An 18,545-nucleotide genomic window follows, 5' to 3' on the forward strand; every position below is an offset into this window, starting at 1 on the left:
AATCTCAAATACTGCTATTACAATGAAGTCCTGTTGCACACAGAGCCGGCTTTTATCACCGTTTAAAATCTAATTAATCCATATTGAAGCACAATGATTACTGTTGTATTTTAGGGTGAGGGGTCATAGAGCCTTCTTTGTTCACCCACAGGCTTCTAATCATCAGGCATTGGGATATAATTTTACTCAGCAAATTGAAAGGTAACAGATCAAATGCTCATCATAAACTTAACTCATGCAAGAGATTCTTTCCTCTGTCCTGTGTCCTGAAACACTATCTCCAAGAAGAACAAAACACCATTTGAAAGTGTTCGAAGGGTTAATGCTAAAAGCTTATATACCGTGTAACTCAGAGCCAGGATCATTAGTTCACTATCGGCTCCAAGACAGGAGATAGCTGCAGGGGTGCACACATTACAAAGCAGTTCAGGAAGAACTTTGAAGAATGGCATTGGCCAAAAGAACTAATACACAATTTGGAGGGATTTTGCTGTCCTTGGCAGGGTGGATTCTCTCTTGTGTCACTACCTATGTACCTCTCTGGAAAAACCTGAATTTAGATTTAAATGAACTGGAAATCTGGACTATGGGACTATGGCAGGCTTGTGTTGTTCAAGAGGAAGGAGGAATGCAATGTAAGGATTATGATTCCTTCTTGGCTCTGCCTTCTCAGCTAAGGGTATCAAGGATTCTAATGTTTCTCTCCAATGGCTCAGGGATTCTTGGTCTTCTACTTTCCAGTCTTGGTTTGGACTGTGTGAAAATTGGCAAAGAAAAGCAGGAGCTGAAGAATCGTCTCTTACTTCTAGGAGGAATAATGCTTTGGACCTCAGGACTAACTGCACTAGTCCCAGTCTCCTGGGTGGCTTACGACACAGTTCAGGAATTTTGGGATGAGTCCATCCCAGAGATTGTCCCCAGATGGGAGTTTGGGGAAGCTTTGTTCATGGGCTGGTTTGGAGGATTTTTTCTTATACTTGGTGGCTCGTTGCTTGCTTCCTCAAACTGTTTTGAACCTGCTGATTCAACTACTGAATGTTACATACCAACCCAGCAGCATGAGAAATGTCTACATATGGACTCCAAATATCCAGACCTGACAATCTGAAAACTATGTATGATTGTTTGCAGTAAGATTGGTTAAGAAAGCCAACACCCAAATTAAGATGAATCTTCTATGTTTGGTAGCTTATTCATGGATTCCTTCCTCTTTGTTTTAATTCAACATGTTTCCAGATCTGTTAATACTGTTTAACCTTTGTGCAAAATGATTAATCCTATTATACTAGCTGGTTTTAAAGACACTATCACATACTCTACATAGTCTGTTCCTCATAATGACTCTGGGGAACAATATCCTTTTTTTGCAGATGTTCACACATCCTGAAAGCTCTTCACAAATATTTAATATACTGTATGAGCCTTTTGAGGTCTTGAAAGCTCATGTAATATAAAGGGCAAGGAGAACTTTCAGAACATTATCTTAAAAAGGCTTTACAACCTGCATTTCATCTATCTGTTGACTAATTATCATTTTTGTGCTTTGAGACACCACTGAACATAAATCTTTAACTGATTTTATACTAACAGCTTTCAAATTATAAAATGCTAACAAAGTGTCTGACAACATATTAATTGGAAATAATACTTTCTAACACACACGCACACACACACACACACACACACACACACACACACACACACACACACACACACACACACCTTTCATTGTATGCATCCTGTGTTATTTGTGCTTCTAAGTTTAACATTTGCTTAGTTTTTCAAGCAGAAGTCGTGTGTATTTCTGCTGAATTGCAGTTTATAAAACCATTCATTTCTATATGGTTAATATTTACATGAAGGGGCTTATTTTTTAGTTCATATTTGATTGTACTCAAAGACCAAAGACCCTTTACTTATCATAATAACAACAATTATGTTTAATCAAGGTGCAAGCTAACCGGTTATTACCTTGACCAATTAGAGCAGCATGGCATATTCAGGAGGGGTTGGCGATTTTCTTCTATGCTACATTATATAATGATCATGGGTATCACTGTCTAATTCCAGAGCCCCACAGCAACTTCTTCTTAGAAAAATAAAACATCATTAACTTATTTTCTACGCACTATGGCCCAGATCCACAAAAGGGTGCTAAGCATTACTCCCATTCAGGTGAATCTGGATCTGAGCCTTAGGGGGCTATGTGTAAAGAATTGTTTTTGAAAACAATTATAAAGAGTATATTGTGTCCAAAAAATGTATTTCTCGCACAAAATTATAATGTGGCATATGTCATTATTCATGTTCTTCATTCATGTGTACCTTTTCTTATTCTTTGTTGTGTCATGTACAGGCATACCCCGGTTTACAGACACTCACTTTAAATACACTCGTGAGTAAGGACATATTTTCAATAGCCCCATACCCCTGTGCCTGTAGACTCGCTTTGCGAGTACGGATACTTATTCTGCCCTACAGACTGCCGTAGTAGTCACACGCTGATTCCCCTCGCCCAATAGGCAAACGGCAGCTCGCGCAGGCGCCTGTCAGCACGTCCTGAACAGCAATACCGGCCCCCAACCTGTACCGAAGCATCGATAAGTGAGAAAAAAGTAGTGCTCCACTTTAAGTACATTTTCGCTTTACATACATGCTCTGGACCCATTGCGTATGTTAATGTGGGGTATGCCTGTATATAGTACATTATGACCTGTTTGCATCTACTTGCGTGTCTTTTTTACGCCAATAAAAACTTGGCAGACACTTGTGATACATTTCTGGTGCACAAAAATGATGCATACTTGAAGTTTAATATTACTGATCATTTAGCATGCCCCCCCAAAAAGCATCCAAACCAGACCTTTAACTCCTCCCCCAGCGTCATTTTTCCCTTTGGGAAAAATAAGTTGATGTACATACCATACAACACATAAAAATAATATATATTTTTGTTTACATTGGCGCACAGTGACGCACTAAATTGCACTTCTTCTGGTTTACGACAAGATCACTTATGGTGACACTTTACACATAGCCCACAAAACCTTTCCATGTTACTACAGTATGTAGATTTGATGTGGTGCTTGGCACAACTGCCCTCTAACCAAGATTATCACAGGCAGGCGCTAGTGAAGAGGAATGGGAGTCAGCTGCTGTAATTACTGGGGCACTTTGACGGTTTTGAGTTTACATTCTCTAATTGGAAGAAGCAGACGGATGGAAATTACCACCATGCTTTGTGATACTTTTACTGCATAATGTAAATTGCTAAGAAAGGCTACTAATGTGAATTGATGGGGTTTTTTTTCTCTGTATTAAAATCTTACTGGTAGAAATAGCGGCTAAAGGGAAATAACGTCCTTCTTATTTCTCTTTTTAATTTGCTGTAAAGCCGTCTCCTCTGTGTTGGAGAAGAGATCAGATCCATTCAAATGGATGGGGCTAAATCCTTCTCCGGCATTGGGAATGCTGTTGTTCAAAGATGACTTTAGACTTGGCAAAGCATTTATTGGGACTGTAATACATTAAAAGCATTCAGTAACAGCATATCTACCATGTTAAGTGCTTATTTCATTCTTTGGAAATGTCCTGAAAAGCAAATATCACAATATTTACATAAAATACGTGTGTACCTGAGAAAAAGGATGTGGCAGACACTTCCAAAGCTGCATCGTTAAGTTATAAGAAGAAATTCTTGGAAAAACAACAGATTTTAAAAGTGTCCACAAAAATGTTTACACATCAATATTTCTCTAAGAAAACTGCCGGAGGAATATATAGGGATGTGTGTAATTTAAAGGAAATCATGGAACTGCTCATTCAATGAGCACAATCACAGTGATTCTCACACTAGCCACAGGAAACCCCAATCAAAACATGTTTTAGGATCACCACCATGGTATTCCCATTTTTGCTTATTATTTTGTTATCCCTAAAACCCTCAGTTGTGGGGATAGGATTGAGATACCATGAAATAGACAGGTGCATTTCACTCAATTCAAATGATCCTGGGAGTCAAGACAGTACCACTCCCAAGGCACGAACCAGCACCCTAAAAATCGCCTCATTCCAAATCTGGTGCAAGTTCAAAGTAAAAGTGGCTTCTGTCACTAAGATGTGGCACCCGTTTTGGAGCAAGGTAATCTCTGCTAAACCACAAAAGAGACATAAACCATAAATACTAAGCAGTGCTATGCCATAAAATATGTTCTGCATCGGACGACACATTACAACCCATATAGAAGATCAGGGAGTAGACTTAGGGTAAGACTTAGGGTAAGATTTAGGATGTTAAAACAGCAGAAACATTTACTTCATTTATAAATGGAAACCTTATCCAGCATTGTATCATCTCTAAAGGGAAACTTCCTTTTTTATTTTGCAGTTTTCTGCCTGCACTTATTAGCATGAAAATAAATTCATAGGACTTCTGTCTACCGCAACTAAGAATAAAGAGGCCAGTCAGACTGTTTTGTCTTGTGTTTTCTAGTGAACACGGATGTAGATCTACACGCTGTATTGGTCACAGAGAATGGCGTAGGTTCATAGCAGGTTGTTATACCTTTAATGGACCAATGTGCAAGACAAGTGTTTTTTTTAGATGAAAGAATATCACAGTCTCTTCTTTCAAGTGTACTGTAGTGTCACAGAATTAAAAAATCATACATACACAAATTGACCGAAGCCATAATTTTTTTTTTTTTTTTTTTTTTAAAAAGATGATTTTAACCCTTTCAGTGCTGGATAGGCCGGCAAGGATGATATCTTGTTGGCTCTTTCGGTGCTGAGTGGGTAACTACAATTTTAACATGACACAATTGCAAACATAAACCATGCTTACCTTTTTATACTTTTTTCCCCTCAATATTTTTATAGATGAAAAAACCCTAAGACTCTTATTACAAGTAATATACAGTAGCCAAGTAGAGAGCAAGTTAGACATTTGAGGAGAGGGTGTCAGATTTAGGTATGGTGATTAAATATGCAGCCTGGATAGATAGATAGATAGATAGATAGATAGATAGATAGATAGATAGATAGATAGATAGATAGATAGATAGATAGATAGATAGATAGATATCCTTGCATTAAAATGTATCCATTACCTTAGAAGCTGAAACATTTAGATTGAAACTGGACAATTTCTGTCTGTAGTTGAGAGGAAAGGTAGTTTTTAATAAGTTAGTGACAACTGATGATACAGTACAGTATGTTTCATTTGTGGCAAACTTTGAGATTTCATAGTCTTCCTCTCACATGGAAAATCTGAAAATGTTGGGAACATTCAAGAAATGTTTCATAATACATTATAAAAGACCAGCACATCTTTAACACAGCAGCTGGGTAAGGACTTTGTAACATTTGATAAAATATGCCTTTATAGAAACCAGTTTCATTCTCAAAGTGTACATATGGCTCTCTCTATACAATACCCACTACAACTGGATTCATTAATCAAGTACAGGCATACCCCGCATTAACGTACGCAATGGGACCGGAGCATGTATGTAAAGCGAAAATGTACTTAAAGTGAAGCACCACCTTTTTCCACTTATCGATGCATGTACTGTACTGCAATCATCATATGCGTGCATAACTGATGTAAATAACGCATTTGTAACAGGCTCTATAGTCTCCCCGCGTGCGCACAGCTTTGGTACAGGTAGGGAGCCGGTATTGCTGTTCAGGACATGATGACAGGTGCATGCGTGAGCTGGCGTTTGCCTATTGGGCGATATGTACTTACTCGCGAGTGTACTTAAAGTGAGTGTACTTAAAGCGGGGTATGCCTGTATGTTGCCAAATGTCTTTCTAGTTTGTAAATCCAATTGAATGCATACTGTACATTGTCAACAGTCAAATATTTTGTTATTATGGTTTACTGTTGTAAGATGCACTGATGTGTGTGCGTGTATGTGTGTGTGTATATATACACATTACCAAATCATCTCAAACATATTGTAAAATCTATACATGACATCAAGAGTGTATGGAATTCAGTTGAAAAAAAGCAACAAATATGAAAATGATCTTGGTCACACCCTCTGAATGTTTTTTTGTGGCAGACTTTCCCCATGCTATGTAACATATTAGTCCCTTGGCTGAAATCCAGCAACTGAAATTGAATGCATCATTCATTAAATACAAACACAGATCTCACAGCTTTTAAAGAGTATATGCCAAGAGCTTATATCCAACGCCACAGAGAACCAAAATCATTACACCACAATCATCTAGACAACTAATCACTGAGCAGCTAACTTTATCACTGTTAGTTGAAATATATTCTAGCAACAATGGCAGTGACCTACAGGCTGAAGCTGCAATATGGGGCAATATTTTTCTCTCTCCTTGGGTGTGTTTTAACCTGTGTCTGCACTTGTGTGCCTCTCTGGAAGAACCTCAACTTAGATCTAAATGAAATGGAAATCTGGACAATGGGACTGTGGCAGACATGTGTGGTTCAAGATGAAGTAGGGATGCAGTGTAAGGATTTTGATTCCTTTTTGGCTTTGCCTTTTGAACTAAGGATTTCAAGGATTGTGATGTTCCTCTCCAATGGCGTGGGGGTCTTTGGCCTCCTAATTTCCAGTTTTGGCTTGGACTGTCTAAAGATTGGAGAAGAGGAATCGAAGAAGCGACTGTTGCTCCTTGGAGGGATATTACTTTGGACCTCGGGTATCACTGCACTAGTCCCAGTCTCCTGGGTGGCTTATGATATAGTTCAGGAATTTTCAGATGAGTCCATCCCAGAGATTGTCCCCAGATGGGAGTTTGGGGAAGCTTTGTTCATGGGCTGGTTTGGTGCTTTCTTCCTCATGCTTGGTGGCTCCTTGCTGTTTTGCTCAATCTACTCTGCAGCTACAAAGTCATTTTATAATAGAAACACATCTACAAATGGACCTAGAAAACAACCATATCACCATGGACACTTGGAAACCAAATATCCAGATCTGAAAATCTAACAGTTGTATAAATGATCTAAAAACTTGTTTTATAGCTGCACACAGGATGGGAACTAAAAGCAACAACTCTTGTGACTTGTAGTAAGATTTTTTTGATGATTTAAAGATGGTCTATCTTTATCCAGAACTGGCAAAAAATGATATCACCTACATCCAACTCATACAATGTTACTGTAGTAAACATAGTTGATGACAGTTTAGATGAGTCTGTGTTTTAATTAAGTAAGGTCTTAGTAAGTGGGCATTACAGATATATTTCAGAGAAGAACTAAAAAAAACACCAGTGTGTTTGTTTCGTGTGATTTTATTGGATCTAAAAATTTAATTGGTTTTACCAAAGAATATGCTTGGTTTCATGCTTTGAATGCTGTGTATAAATACATGTCTGTGATTGCAAAATGCCTAAAAATATATTTAAAAAAAAGTTTATCTGTGATATTTTGTTACATTTTAATTGTCACCATTCTATGTTGAAACATTAGACAACAAATCTATATTTCCAATATCACTGTTATTAAATTGCAGCACACACTAGTATAATTGTATTACACTGTTTGTCCCAATGCTAAATGTACTCCCAACTATTTTTTTACAAATATTATTTATGAACAACAACTTGCATTTGGTTGGTATAAATGGATATTTCCCAATACTATTTAAAAAATATCTTCAATGGCCATGTAATGGTTTGCTCACATAGTATGGTAGAGGACACATTTCCAATAAAACAATAGTATATTAAAATAATAAAATACCTTGACTTTCTTTCATGATTTTGTTGCGTATATTCATTGTCCATTTCAGTTTGTCTTTGCTTAGTTGAGCAATAGGGAATAAATAATTACCTTTGTGGGAGTTCGAAAAATGTGCAAAATACATTGCCCGCAAAAAACATTATCCTCTTCAGAAAATAGGTGTCATTAAAATTACACATATTATTTCTTACCGATTGCTGCTGGAGTGAAGACAAGAATTTCAACACCTTTAGCTGGATCTGGCACAGCTCAGTGCATGCACTGGCACATTACACTGTGTAGATAATTCAATATCTTATATAGTGTCGACAGTCTACACAATGGTGTCCATATCATTTTGCAGGCACCATGAGTCCTATACTGTAGTTTATATATCCAAAGGAACTGTCTGTCCCCTCAAGGTTGACCCCCACAGCTAGTAGCCAAATAAGATATAAGTGCGGAGCAGGAAAAAAGACTTTTTGAAGATGCGGGTAAGGGCCACTTGCAGACCCGCTTCCCATGTGGGGCCAGCGGCCGCAATTGCAGCAGCCCACGGATGGAGCTCACACAGCTCACGAGAGTCCGTCCCCTCTGTGTCTCCTGGTCTTGTGATACCTGAAAGGGTAATGACGCACTTCCTGCGCGAACACGATCCAGAAGTAACAAAGAAAAAATGATCGATATCAGCACTGCTCCTTGGGATGACAAACTCACCAGGTAGGTAATAAAATCAATTTATTAAATCTACATAAAATAGATACTAGAACATAACAAAAAAGACCTCCTCCCACATGTTTCGGGTGAGTTCGCCCTTTCTCATTTTCATTTAGGTATTTTTTTTCATTTAGGTATTTTTTTCCCCCTCGAAAAGTGCAGCCCTACATAGCTGACCAAAATAATAACCTTTTGTAAAGAACTTAAGAAACTCACCATGTTTATGGCAACTATTTGTCTGCTTTTGTTTCTTTGGAAATTAATCACAAATTGAATTTCTGAGGGGCCTCTGAATCAGGGACTATTTGGCAATCAAGTGTTTTCTTTCTCTCACCCGGGGACCAAATCAGAGAGTCAATAAAGATAAAAAGAGGGGAGGGAAGAGAGGTTTGCCCGTGCAAATGTTTGGTTAGAACACAGTGGTATCACACAACAGGAAGTAACCAGAGAAAATCCAACATCTTCCAACTCACAGCTCAGCATGATCACAAAACAAATTTAAAACATGATTTAAAAAACACTTATAGTTGTCAGATTGTGTTACGAATATGCATCACATACTCCAAGGTAACCTCTTACACACGTCACTGCTTTAAAAAGACAACTGATTTAATTTAGATTGTCTCTACGCTTTACTTCTGCCAGAGGTCTGATGGCACTCGAGTGTCACCAGACTTCCAGTATTTGTGGTAATGTGATCGCTTCATATGCAAGTATACCTTATACACAGATGTAGTCTGTTTGTATTCAGGGTTTTCCTGACCCGAGCCTGTCCCTTACCTGAGATTTCCCAAGAAATTTACGTGGGTTATCTGCTATTTAACCTGGGTGAAGTGAGACCTGAAGGCGGGCAGAAATTCGATATGTGGTGTCAAATGCAATACCAGTGAAAAAGGAAAGATGAATAAACCCCAAGTGTCCTATGCTCTAAAAAGTGTATATGACTGTTTGTGTGAAAGCAACCTCTATCATACTGTATATGTAGAAAAATAGGCAATGTTGCTGCAGGATAAACAACTGAATAATAAAGTCAATGAGGAGGGTGAATTGCAGACTAAACCAGGGTGGGGGGCTAGTATGCAGGGAATAGATAGAGGTAAGAGGAGAAGCAACTGTGGATGCCTCCCTCATGAACTCACGGCAGTCTACAGCCTGCTGCCCTTACCTGACCCGATGTCTTCACTGCCTGTCCTGTAAACCTGTCCCCGCACCACGAACACTCCACGAGGTGTTTGGTGTCGTCTCACTGCTTTCCTGGACAGGTCCCAGCAAGCTGTGCCCGTCCTGTAAACCTGTCCCCGCTCCACGAACACTCCACGAGGTGTTTGGTGTCGTCTCACTGCTTTCCTGGACAGGTCCCAGCAAGTTGTGCCCGTCCTGTAAACCTGTCCCCGCTCCACGAACACTCCACGAGGTGTTTGGTGTCGTCTCACTGCTTTCCTGGACAGGTCCCAGCAAGCTATTCACTCCGGCGCTACTCACGCTCCAGGGGGCGGCACCAGAAGCTGGGAGGGATACACGGCTCCCTATGCAGCAAGATAGCCAGCGTGCTCCAGCCAGGTAGTAGCGAATAGTGGAAGAAAGATGATGGCGGTCACTGCATGATAGAACTCAGCCAGAAGTAGTTAAAATCAGCTTTATTTCAAGATGCTGCACATGTGCAGCATCTTGAAATAAAGCTGATTTTAACTACTTCTGGCTGAGTTCTATCATGCAGTCACCGCCATCATCTTTCTTCTACTCAAATCCAATACCAGCCAGAATCTCAAGTCGGTGATCGCGAGTTATTGTGTCCCCTCCCGTCTAGCTGTAGGAAAACCATGCTGACAAGGGCTATGCTGAATGTGTACATGCTGTCAAGTGCTAGGTTGAATGACACTCACTGTACTGCATGTTACATGAGGACAAGGGCTAGGCTGAATGTTATATGCTGACAAGTGCTAGGTTGAGCGACACTGACTGTACTGTATGCTACATGAGGACAAAGGCTAGGTTAAGTGACACTCACTGTACTGCATGTTACATTACCTTGGACCCTCCCATGGAGAGAGAGGAGAGAGAGGAGAGAGAGGAGAAAGAGAGAGAGAGTGAGAGAGAGCTCTGACCACCTTCCATCCCCTCCCTTTGGGGAGTGGAACAGCTACCCCTCATCCCACCAGGGGGTGAGAGAAGAGCAGAGGATAGACCTTTGGAGCCTCAAGCCTCCTGGGTTGAGTCCAGGGAACATCCAGAGGAAGGAAGAGAATTGAACAGTTATATTATAAGGGATCTGTCCGAACATTCAGGATGAATGCTTACAGGAAGTGACATCACCTTCTCCGAAGCTACCATGGCCATCTTGCCTCCTGGCAATCCCTGCCCTCACAGGAAGTAAGCCTCACTTTGAACTTTCATTGTCAACAGCTGCCTCTGGCCTTTAAGTAGCAGGCAGTTGCTATCCAACCTTGCTCATACAAAGTACTTGTTGCCTTTTCCTGTCTGAGCTCTGCCTTGCCTTTGTTTTGCCTGCTATCTATCTCCACCTCATAACCGAATCTGACTACTCTTTGCCTGCCGCCTGCCTTGACCCCAGAACTATACCTACTATCCCTGCATCTCATGCCTCTGATCCCAGGCCAAGGTTGGTGTATTCCTACCTCTGCCCTGCGGGTCCATGACCTATTCTGCAGTCGGCAATTTTACACGTTGCACGAGCCAAGCAATGGCCCCCGCAGAGGTAGCGAATGCTGTTTCCCATCAGGGCCAGCTTCTGGGAACCCATGCCACCCGTCTAGCTATGCTGGATCAGAAACTGGATTCAATCTCCTCTACGAAGCAGACCCTGTGCAGCCACCTCAGTACCCCCAGCATGACCCCATCTATGCCCATGCCTTTAGCTCATGACGCTGCACCAGTATCTGTGGTCCTAAGACAGCCCCGGATCCCGACTCCTGTCCGCTATGGAGGGCTTCCCTCGGCTTGCAGAGGATTCTTGAACCAGTGCCAGGTACAGTTCGACACACAACCGTCATCCTTCTCTACCCACCCCTCGAGTGGCATATATCTTCTCGCTCCTCATGGATGAAGTATTAGCTTGGGCGCCACCTCTTTATGAAAAGGATTCCCCCTTGTTGGACAATTCTGTTGCTTTCATGCAAACCTTCCGGACAATCTTTGATACTCCCGGTCGTGCGGCTTCCGCTGCATTTGCACTACTACAGTTAAAACAAGGCTCTCGCACTATGGGACAATATGCTATCGAGTTTAGGACCCTGGCAGCAGAGACCAATTGGAACGAGGGGGCTTTAAAGGCTGCTTTCCGTCAAGGCATTGAGGTGAGGCTGAAGGATGAACTGAAATAAAGGGACCTACCCCCAGATCTGGATGGCCTGCGCCCTTTGCATGTCCCTGGATCTTTGGATGAGGGAGAGACACCAGGAGCAGGATCGTTATTACAGATTCCGGTGTCTTCCGCAGACTCCACCTATTCAGGTCCCTTCCAATGAAATGCAAGGAGAACAACGGAACCCATGCAATTGGGCAATTTGCGTTTGACAGAACGAGAGAAGCAGCACCGGGGATTCTTGGGGTTGTGCCTCTACTGCGGTGACAAGGAGTATGAACCGGTCCTAAGAAGTCGGGAAATGCCCATGCCCAGAGCAAGTATGGGAGTTGCTTCTGGGTATCTGTACCTTCTCCCCATCTCCTTGTCGCTTGATGGTCCCCATCTGCCTATCCTGGAAACACCAATCCGGATAACCAAGGCCTTTGTGGACTCCGGAGCCGCTGGTATATTTGTGGACGAGGCCTTCGCTCAACGGATCGAGATTCTTCTCCAGAGACAGGACGTACCCCTATGTATCTCTTCCATTGATGGTTAGACCGTTGGGATGGGGAGTCATATCACAAGATATGGTTCAAATCAGGCTATGGTTGGTGTTTTGCACCACAAACTACTCCAGCTGAATGCCATCAATTCCCCAGCCATCGATGTGGTTCTAAGGCTTCCCTGGCTACGTACCCACAATCCCCAGATTGACTGGATCTCGGGACAGATAAGAACTTGGGGGTCTGCCTGCCATGGCAAATATCTTTCACCATGTCCTCTGGTGGGTTCTCTTCTACTGCTTGCACTGGAGGACTTACCCAGTCTCCCGGCATGTTATCTTGACCTGAGGCGGGTCTTCGACAAGGGACAGGCTGAAGAATAACCTGTGCATCGACCGTTTGATTGTGCGACCGATCTCCTTCCTCGGATGACTCCTCCTCATGGACGTACATATCCTCTTTCCGAATAGGAAACCAAGGCGATGAGGACATACATTGATGAGAACCTGAAGCGAGGATACATTCGCAAATCCTGTTCTCCTGCTGGTGCAGGTTTTATCTTTGTGGCAAAGAAGGGTGGGTCATTGAGACCTTGTATTGATTACTGGGGTTTGAATAAAGCCACTGTCAAGAACCGGTATCCTCTTCCTCTGATCACCAAATGTTTTGATCGTCTACGTGGGGCAACAGTTTTTACAAAGCTTAATTTAAGAGGGGCCTATAACCTGATAAGGATAAAGGATAAGGATAAAGCAGGGAGACGTGTGGAAAACCACTTTCAACACACGCGATGGCCACTACGAGTACTTGGTGAAGCCCTTCGGCCTATGCAATGCAGTGTTCCAGTTCTCCGTGAACTAAATTGTCAGAGACATGTTAGACTCCTCAGTTATCGTATACCTTGATGATATACTCATCTATTATAAAACCCTGGAACAACATCATCAGCAGGTGAGGTGGTACTTAAACGCCTCCAGGAGAACAATCTCTTCGATAAATTCGAGAAGTGCAAATTCAAGAAATCCCATCTTTCTTTTCTCGCATAAATCATCTCTGCCCAGGGCCTAGAAATGGATCTTGCCAAGGTTGCTGCTGTTCTGGACTGGTCAGTATCTAAGGGATTAAAAGCCATTCAGAGATTCTTGGGTTTCGCAAATTATTACAGGCGATTCATTCGGGATTTTTCCAAAATCGTTGCACCTACAGTATCACAGCCATGACAAAAAAGCAGGCAGATCACATGAACTGGTCTCCGCAGGCTCAGGTGGCTTTTCTGAAGCTCAAGAAACTTTTTTCTTCTGCACCCATACTGAAACACCCCAATCCTCAGCATCCTTTTATCGTCGAATTGGATGCCTCTGATGTTGGAGCATGTGCAGTCCTGTCACAGAGAAGTGAGTTTCAGGGTCGATTACATCCATGTTCCTTCTTCTCTAAGAAGTTTTCTCCTGCGTAACACAACTACGATGTGGGCAATCGTGAACTTCTAGCCGTTAAAATGGCCCTGGAGGAATGGAGACACCTTCTTGAGGGAACCGCCGTACCAGTCACGATTCTTACGGACCATAAAAACCTGGAATACCTTGAGGGGGCACACAGGTTAAACACTCACAAGGCTAGATGGGCACTCTTTTTCATTCGCTTTAATTACGTGATCTCCTACCAGCCGGGTTCCAAGAATGTAAAGGCGGATGCCCTATCACGCCAGTTCTCCATGGATTACACTGATTCGACAGACAAAGGCCCCATAATTCCTTCATCTAAGATTGTGTCTGCTATTTCGATTCTTCATCGTATTCAAAACTCCCAGACCAAGGCTCCCACTGGAATAACCATTCCCCCATCCAAACTTTTTGTTCCCCCTCTCCTTTGGCAGGAGGGTCTTTGATGGGGACATGAATCCAAGCTCACAGGCCACCCAGGGGCTCGGAAAACATGTGAGCTCCTGTAGAGGACCTTTTGGTGGCCAGAATTAAAAACAGAGGTACAGGACTCCGTCACGGCCTGCAGTGTGTGTGCCCAAACTATGGTTCCTCGAACACTTCCTTGTGGGCTTCTGCAGTCATTACCTATACCATTCATTCCTTGTATGCACCTTTCCATGGACTTTATTGTGGAACTTCCCCCCTCTCAAGGCATGATTACAATTTTGGTTATTGTGGATCGTTTTGCTAAACAGGCTCATTTTGTACCCCTAACAAAGCTTCCCTCCTCCCAGAACTGGCAGACATCATGACCAAGGAGGTATTTCATCTGCATGGACTGCCATTAGAGATCGTCTCAGTTCATCTCAAAATTTTGGAAGGCGTTCTGCAGGTGATTAGGGATTGATCTCCATTTCTCATCTGCTTACCACCCACAATCTAATGGGCAAACCGAGCGCACCAGTCAATCCCTGAGCAATACCTCAGGTGCTATACAAATGAACATCAGAATGATTGGGCAGGGCTCTTACCACTAGCAGAGTTTGCCCGCAACAGTCTATCACATGACTTCCATGTGACTTCCATTTTTCGCAGATTGGGTTTACCATCCCCGTAGCTTTCCCATTCATTCTCCACCAGTAGATGTTCCAGTGGCAGATACCAGGGCACAGAATTTACAGGACTTTTGGAAGGGGATTCAGGCAACCCTTTGGTCGGTTACTGAGAGACCAAAGAAATGAACGGATAAGCACTGTCATGGGAGAGGGGGTTTGGCCCGGTATTAAAGGGGTTACACCCCATTTGGCCAGCCCCTGCTCCCACTTGGGAAGCAAGGGGTTAACGGGACTGCGGTCTAGTAATGTGTTTTTACCCTGCTTCAGAATCCAAATGTATATGTGTAATGTTAATTCAGTGGTTATAGCCCTTTGTTCCCTTTTCCCGCCTTTTCAGGCTCCATTTTGCAGCCTCCCATAGGTCGCCATTGCAGCTCCATGCATTCCAATGGCAGATCTGGCGGTTTTGGACCTGTTTCCAGCGAAGACCAGCAGGTGGCATCCAAGAGGAGGAGCGGCGGTTTCCCATTGTAAGTTAATGGGGCCATTGACTTCAATGGGGATTCCTCGACGCCGACCTCCAGGAACAGGTTGGCAGCCACCCAAACCGCAGACCGCAAGAGCGGATACAATGTCTTTGAAAAGAACTTTATCACTGAGTTCAAGTTCAACCACAATTGGTGTGGGAACCTTAGGTTCTAGGGCACCTAGAAATAAAATTATTTTTGCCCCTAGCTCCTTGGCCTCCCCACACTCGACCACCACCGGGTCGAGAATCCAGAACCCCCGTAAAGAGTCGAGCTCAACAAGAGGGTCGCGCCATTGACTCTAATGGCAGAGCGGAGGTCCCATTGAATCTAATGGCGGCGCTCGCCCATGCATTTCCTATGGCGGCGTCGGCCATTGATTCCAATGGGAGAGAGCCGTGTGGCGTTAAAACGGCTAAGTCCGAAACTGTAAAAAGTGTAAGTCGATATCTCCGGTTCTGGGAGGACCAGAGGGCTGGTATTTGGGTCGCATGTAGCCACGGTTCCGGCATGAATGCATGGCCACTTCCAACCCTCTCCGACCAACCAGACGGAGTGTGGTCAACTGTAAAGATTGGTGGTTTTCCCCATAGACTACAATGGCGGAGTTGCTCCATTAAAAGCCTATGGCGGCAGAGCCCGTTGATTTCAATGGGAAAAGAGTGAAAGGCAGAGATTCATTTTAAAGCGGAGAATCCTGTATTAAATTAAAAAGTGTTTTAAACTGCATTTGTGTATCTCTGGTTCTGGGGGTCGCAGAGAGAGCTGAAACTTGGCCACCCTGGAGAATCCCCTCCGGCATGCGGGATTGGCAAGTATCAGCCCACTGGGCCCAACAGAACGGATTATTTTAATATGTGAAGGTATTAAGGTATGAATTGTATTTTGGGTCTGGTATAAAAACTCAGAGCCCATATGCTATGTTAATGATCAGGATGGCAGACAAATGGTCGATCATAAACTCCTGATCAAAGACTCCCCCACCCTGCTTGTGTATGCAAGAACAACAGAAGGCAGGACATGGGTACTTGAGATTAAGGGTGGTAAATTCACACCTTGGACAAAGGGTATCCTGGCCAAGCTAGACTTTAAGACGCCAGGCTTGTGGGAGGGGGTCTGAGGAATTAAGCCCCCTGATAGAATAATATCCACCCAGTGGGCGGTGTTAAGGTGCCCCTCAGGTGAGGTGGAAAGGAAAGATTGGGTGCAGGTAATTGTTCTCCAATGGCCTACACTCAATAATAAGGTATAGACTGGAAATTGCATATAAGCCAGTGTCCAGCCTATACTCTGTTGTTCGTGTTTTCGTGACTTCAAGTTTACCAACTATTTGATGCCTGATGAATTGCTAATCCTGGTTCCTGATTACTTCATCATCTCCATTCGAACCCTAAGTAAGTGTATATTTTGCTTGTTATTTGTGTATCTGGTGTGTTCACCTTATTTAAGGAATAAACTCTAATTTATCATATCTAAGACATGTTCAAATCAACCCAGAGATATTTTTGGTGTGTATTACTATAGCCTCTCACAAGTTCCCGTGACAAGCACCAAAGGCCATCACACCAATACTCCGTCGGGGATAAGGTATGGCTTTCAACACGAAACATCCGTTTCCGCTAACCTTCTGCTAAACTCGGACCACAGTTAATTGGTCCGTGCAGCATCATCCAGAAGATAAATGAAGTCACCTTTCAATATGGTATGCATTATATGTACTTTGTGTTAATAAAGTATTTTATGTGTTTATATCTTTCCGGACATGTCAGCGAGCAGGGATTCCTAGGGCATGACTTTCAAGGTTTTTTTTGCAGAGGAATTGTTGTCAGAATGTGCCCAGGTAGTTGGGATCCAGAGTTGTCGGTTCCCCTAAAAATGTACCCGGGAATCATGCCTGATTCTCGGATACATGTACAGTAGGCACATTGTCCCGGCAATATCTCCCCTTGAAAACGCTTGCACGACTCACCACTAAGGTTCCCTGCTTCAGCATAGCCCAGGGAAAAGGGAGACCAAAAAGCGCACCAGCACAAACGGAGCAGGAAGAACCCGGGACAAAAAATGATTAAAAGGGCACTTTAATGTGACAAAAGACCCATCCAACGCGTTTCGAACATCACAGCGTTCTTTTTCAAGGATAAAACACAATGTGATAACATCCATTATATACCCTCTTACCTGTGGGCCGTTTCGCGCCAAAAATCGGAACCTGATGACGTCATAACAGAGCGACTTAGTGCCGATCTAAGGGCAAAAAGAAGTACCAAAGGCAGTGTGGCCATCTTGGATGTGGGCAAACATAGGAACACAATAACAAAGCTTTATTGACCATTTCAGCAGAACAAAATACATTGCTGCTAACTGGACAAGCATATTTAAATGAAATAAAGCTATATTAAACTAAACTAATGCTTAATAAAGGGTACTATTATATCAAGAAAAAACATGAACAAGGTGGATTAAAAAAACTAGCTGTGTTGCAACTAAGTTATATACAGAAAAAAAGTTAAAAATAAAAACCTCTAGACATGATTAAAAAAATGTGCAAGAAAAGTAAATTTAAAGACATATTACACATACATACTGCATAACACAGATTGTGTACCTAAATCATAGGAACCAGGGAAATACAACCATTATAAAATATGAAGTATTATCCACAAGATACATCAAAGAACAATTTAAGCTTACATATTGGCATAATATTTGCATGATAAGGCATAGGTTCAAAGGTTATAATGATAAGAATATAATGTCCAATATATTACCAACTTTACTTAATCTGTATTACCAACTAATTACACCATAATACGTCTATCACAAAAATGTTTACAAATGTGCCTTATCATGCAAATATTATGCCAATATGTAAACTTAAATTGTTCTTTGATGTATCTTGTGGATAATACTTCATATTTTATAATGGTTGTATTTCCCTGGTTCCTATGATTTAGGTACACAATCTGTGTTATGCAGTATATATGTGTAATATGTCTTAAAATTTACTTTTCGTGCACATTTTTTTAATCATGTCTAGAGGTTTTTATTTTTAACTTTTTTTCTGTATATAACTTAGTTGCAACACAGCTAGTTTTTTTAATCCACCTTGTTCATGTTTTTTCGTGCTATAATAGTACCCTTTATTAAGCATTAGTTTAGTTTAATATAGCTTTATTTCGTTTAAATATGCTTGTCCAGTTAGCAGCAATGTATTTTGTTCTGCTGGAATGGTCAATAAAGCTTTGTTATTGTGTTCCTATGTTTGCCCACATCCAAGATGGCCACACTGCCTTTGGTACTTCCTTTTGCCCTT

General features: G+C 42.2%; 2 protein-coding genes across 2 annotated transcripts; both read left to right on the top strand.

Annotated features, from left to right (window-relative positions):
• The first annotated feature begins 391 nt into the window (after positions 1 to 391).
• LOC142471196 (claudin-24-like) lies at positions 392 to 1,674 on the top strand. Its single transcript, XM_075577987.1, has one exon. The coding sequence runs from the start codon at positions 446 to 448 to the stop codon at positions 1,106 to 1,108; it is 663 nt and encodes a 220-aa protein (XP_075434102.1). The 5' UTR covers positions 392 to 445; the 3' UTR covers positions 1,109 to 1,674.
• Positions 1,675 to 6,053: 4,379 nt separating this feature from the next.
• Positions 6,054 to 7,724, top strand: LOC142501189 (claudin-22-like). Its single transcript, XM_075610707.1, has one exon. It carries the CDS (start codon positions 6,300 to 6,302, stop codon positions 6,966 to 6,968), a length of 669 nt encoding a protein of 222 aa, XP_075466822.1. The 5' UTR covers positions 6,054 to 6,299; the 3' UTR covers positions 6,969 to 7,724.
• The last annotated feature ends 10,821 nt before the right edge of the window (positions 7,725 to 18,545 follow it).

The sequence above is a fragment of the Ascaphus truei genome, chromosome 1, assembly GCF_040206685.1.
Source record: "Ascaphus truei isolate aAscTru1 chromosome 1, aAscTru1.hap1, whole genome shotgun sequence".
Taxonomy (NCBI): Eukaryota; Metazoa; Chordata; class Amphibia; order Anura; family Ascaphidae; genus Ascaphus; species Ascaphus truei.

Coding starts and splice junctions, on each gene's coding strand:
- LOC142501189 (XM_075610707.1), top strand. CDS start 6,300: ATGGCAGTGACCTACAGGCTGAAGCTGCAATATGGGGCAATATTTTTC.
- LOC142471196 (XM_075577987.1), top strand. CDS start 446: ATGGCATTGGCCAAAAGAACTAATACACAATTTGGAGGGATTTTGCTG.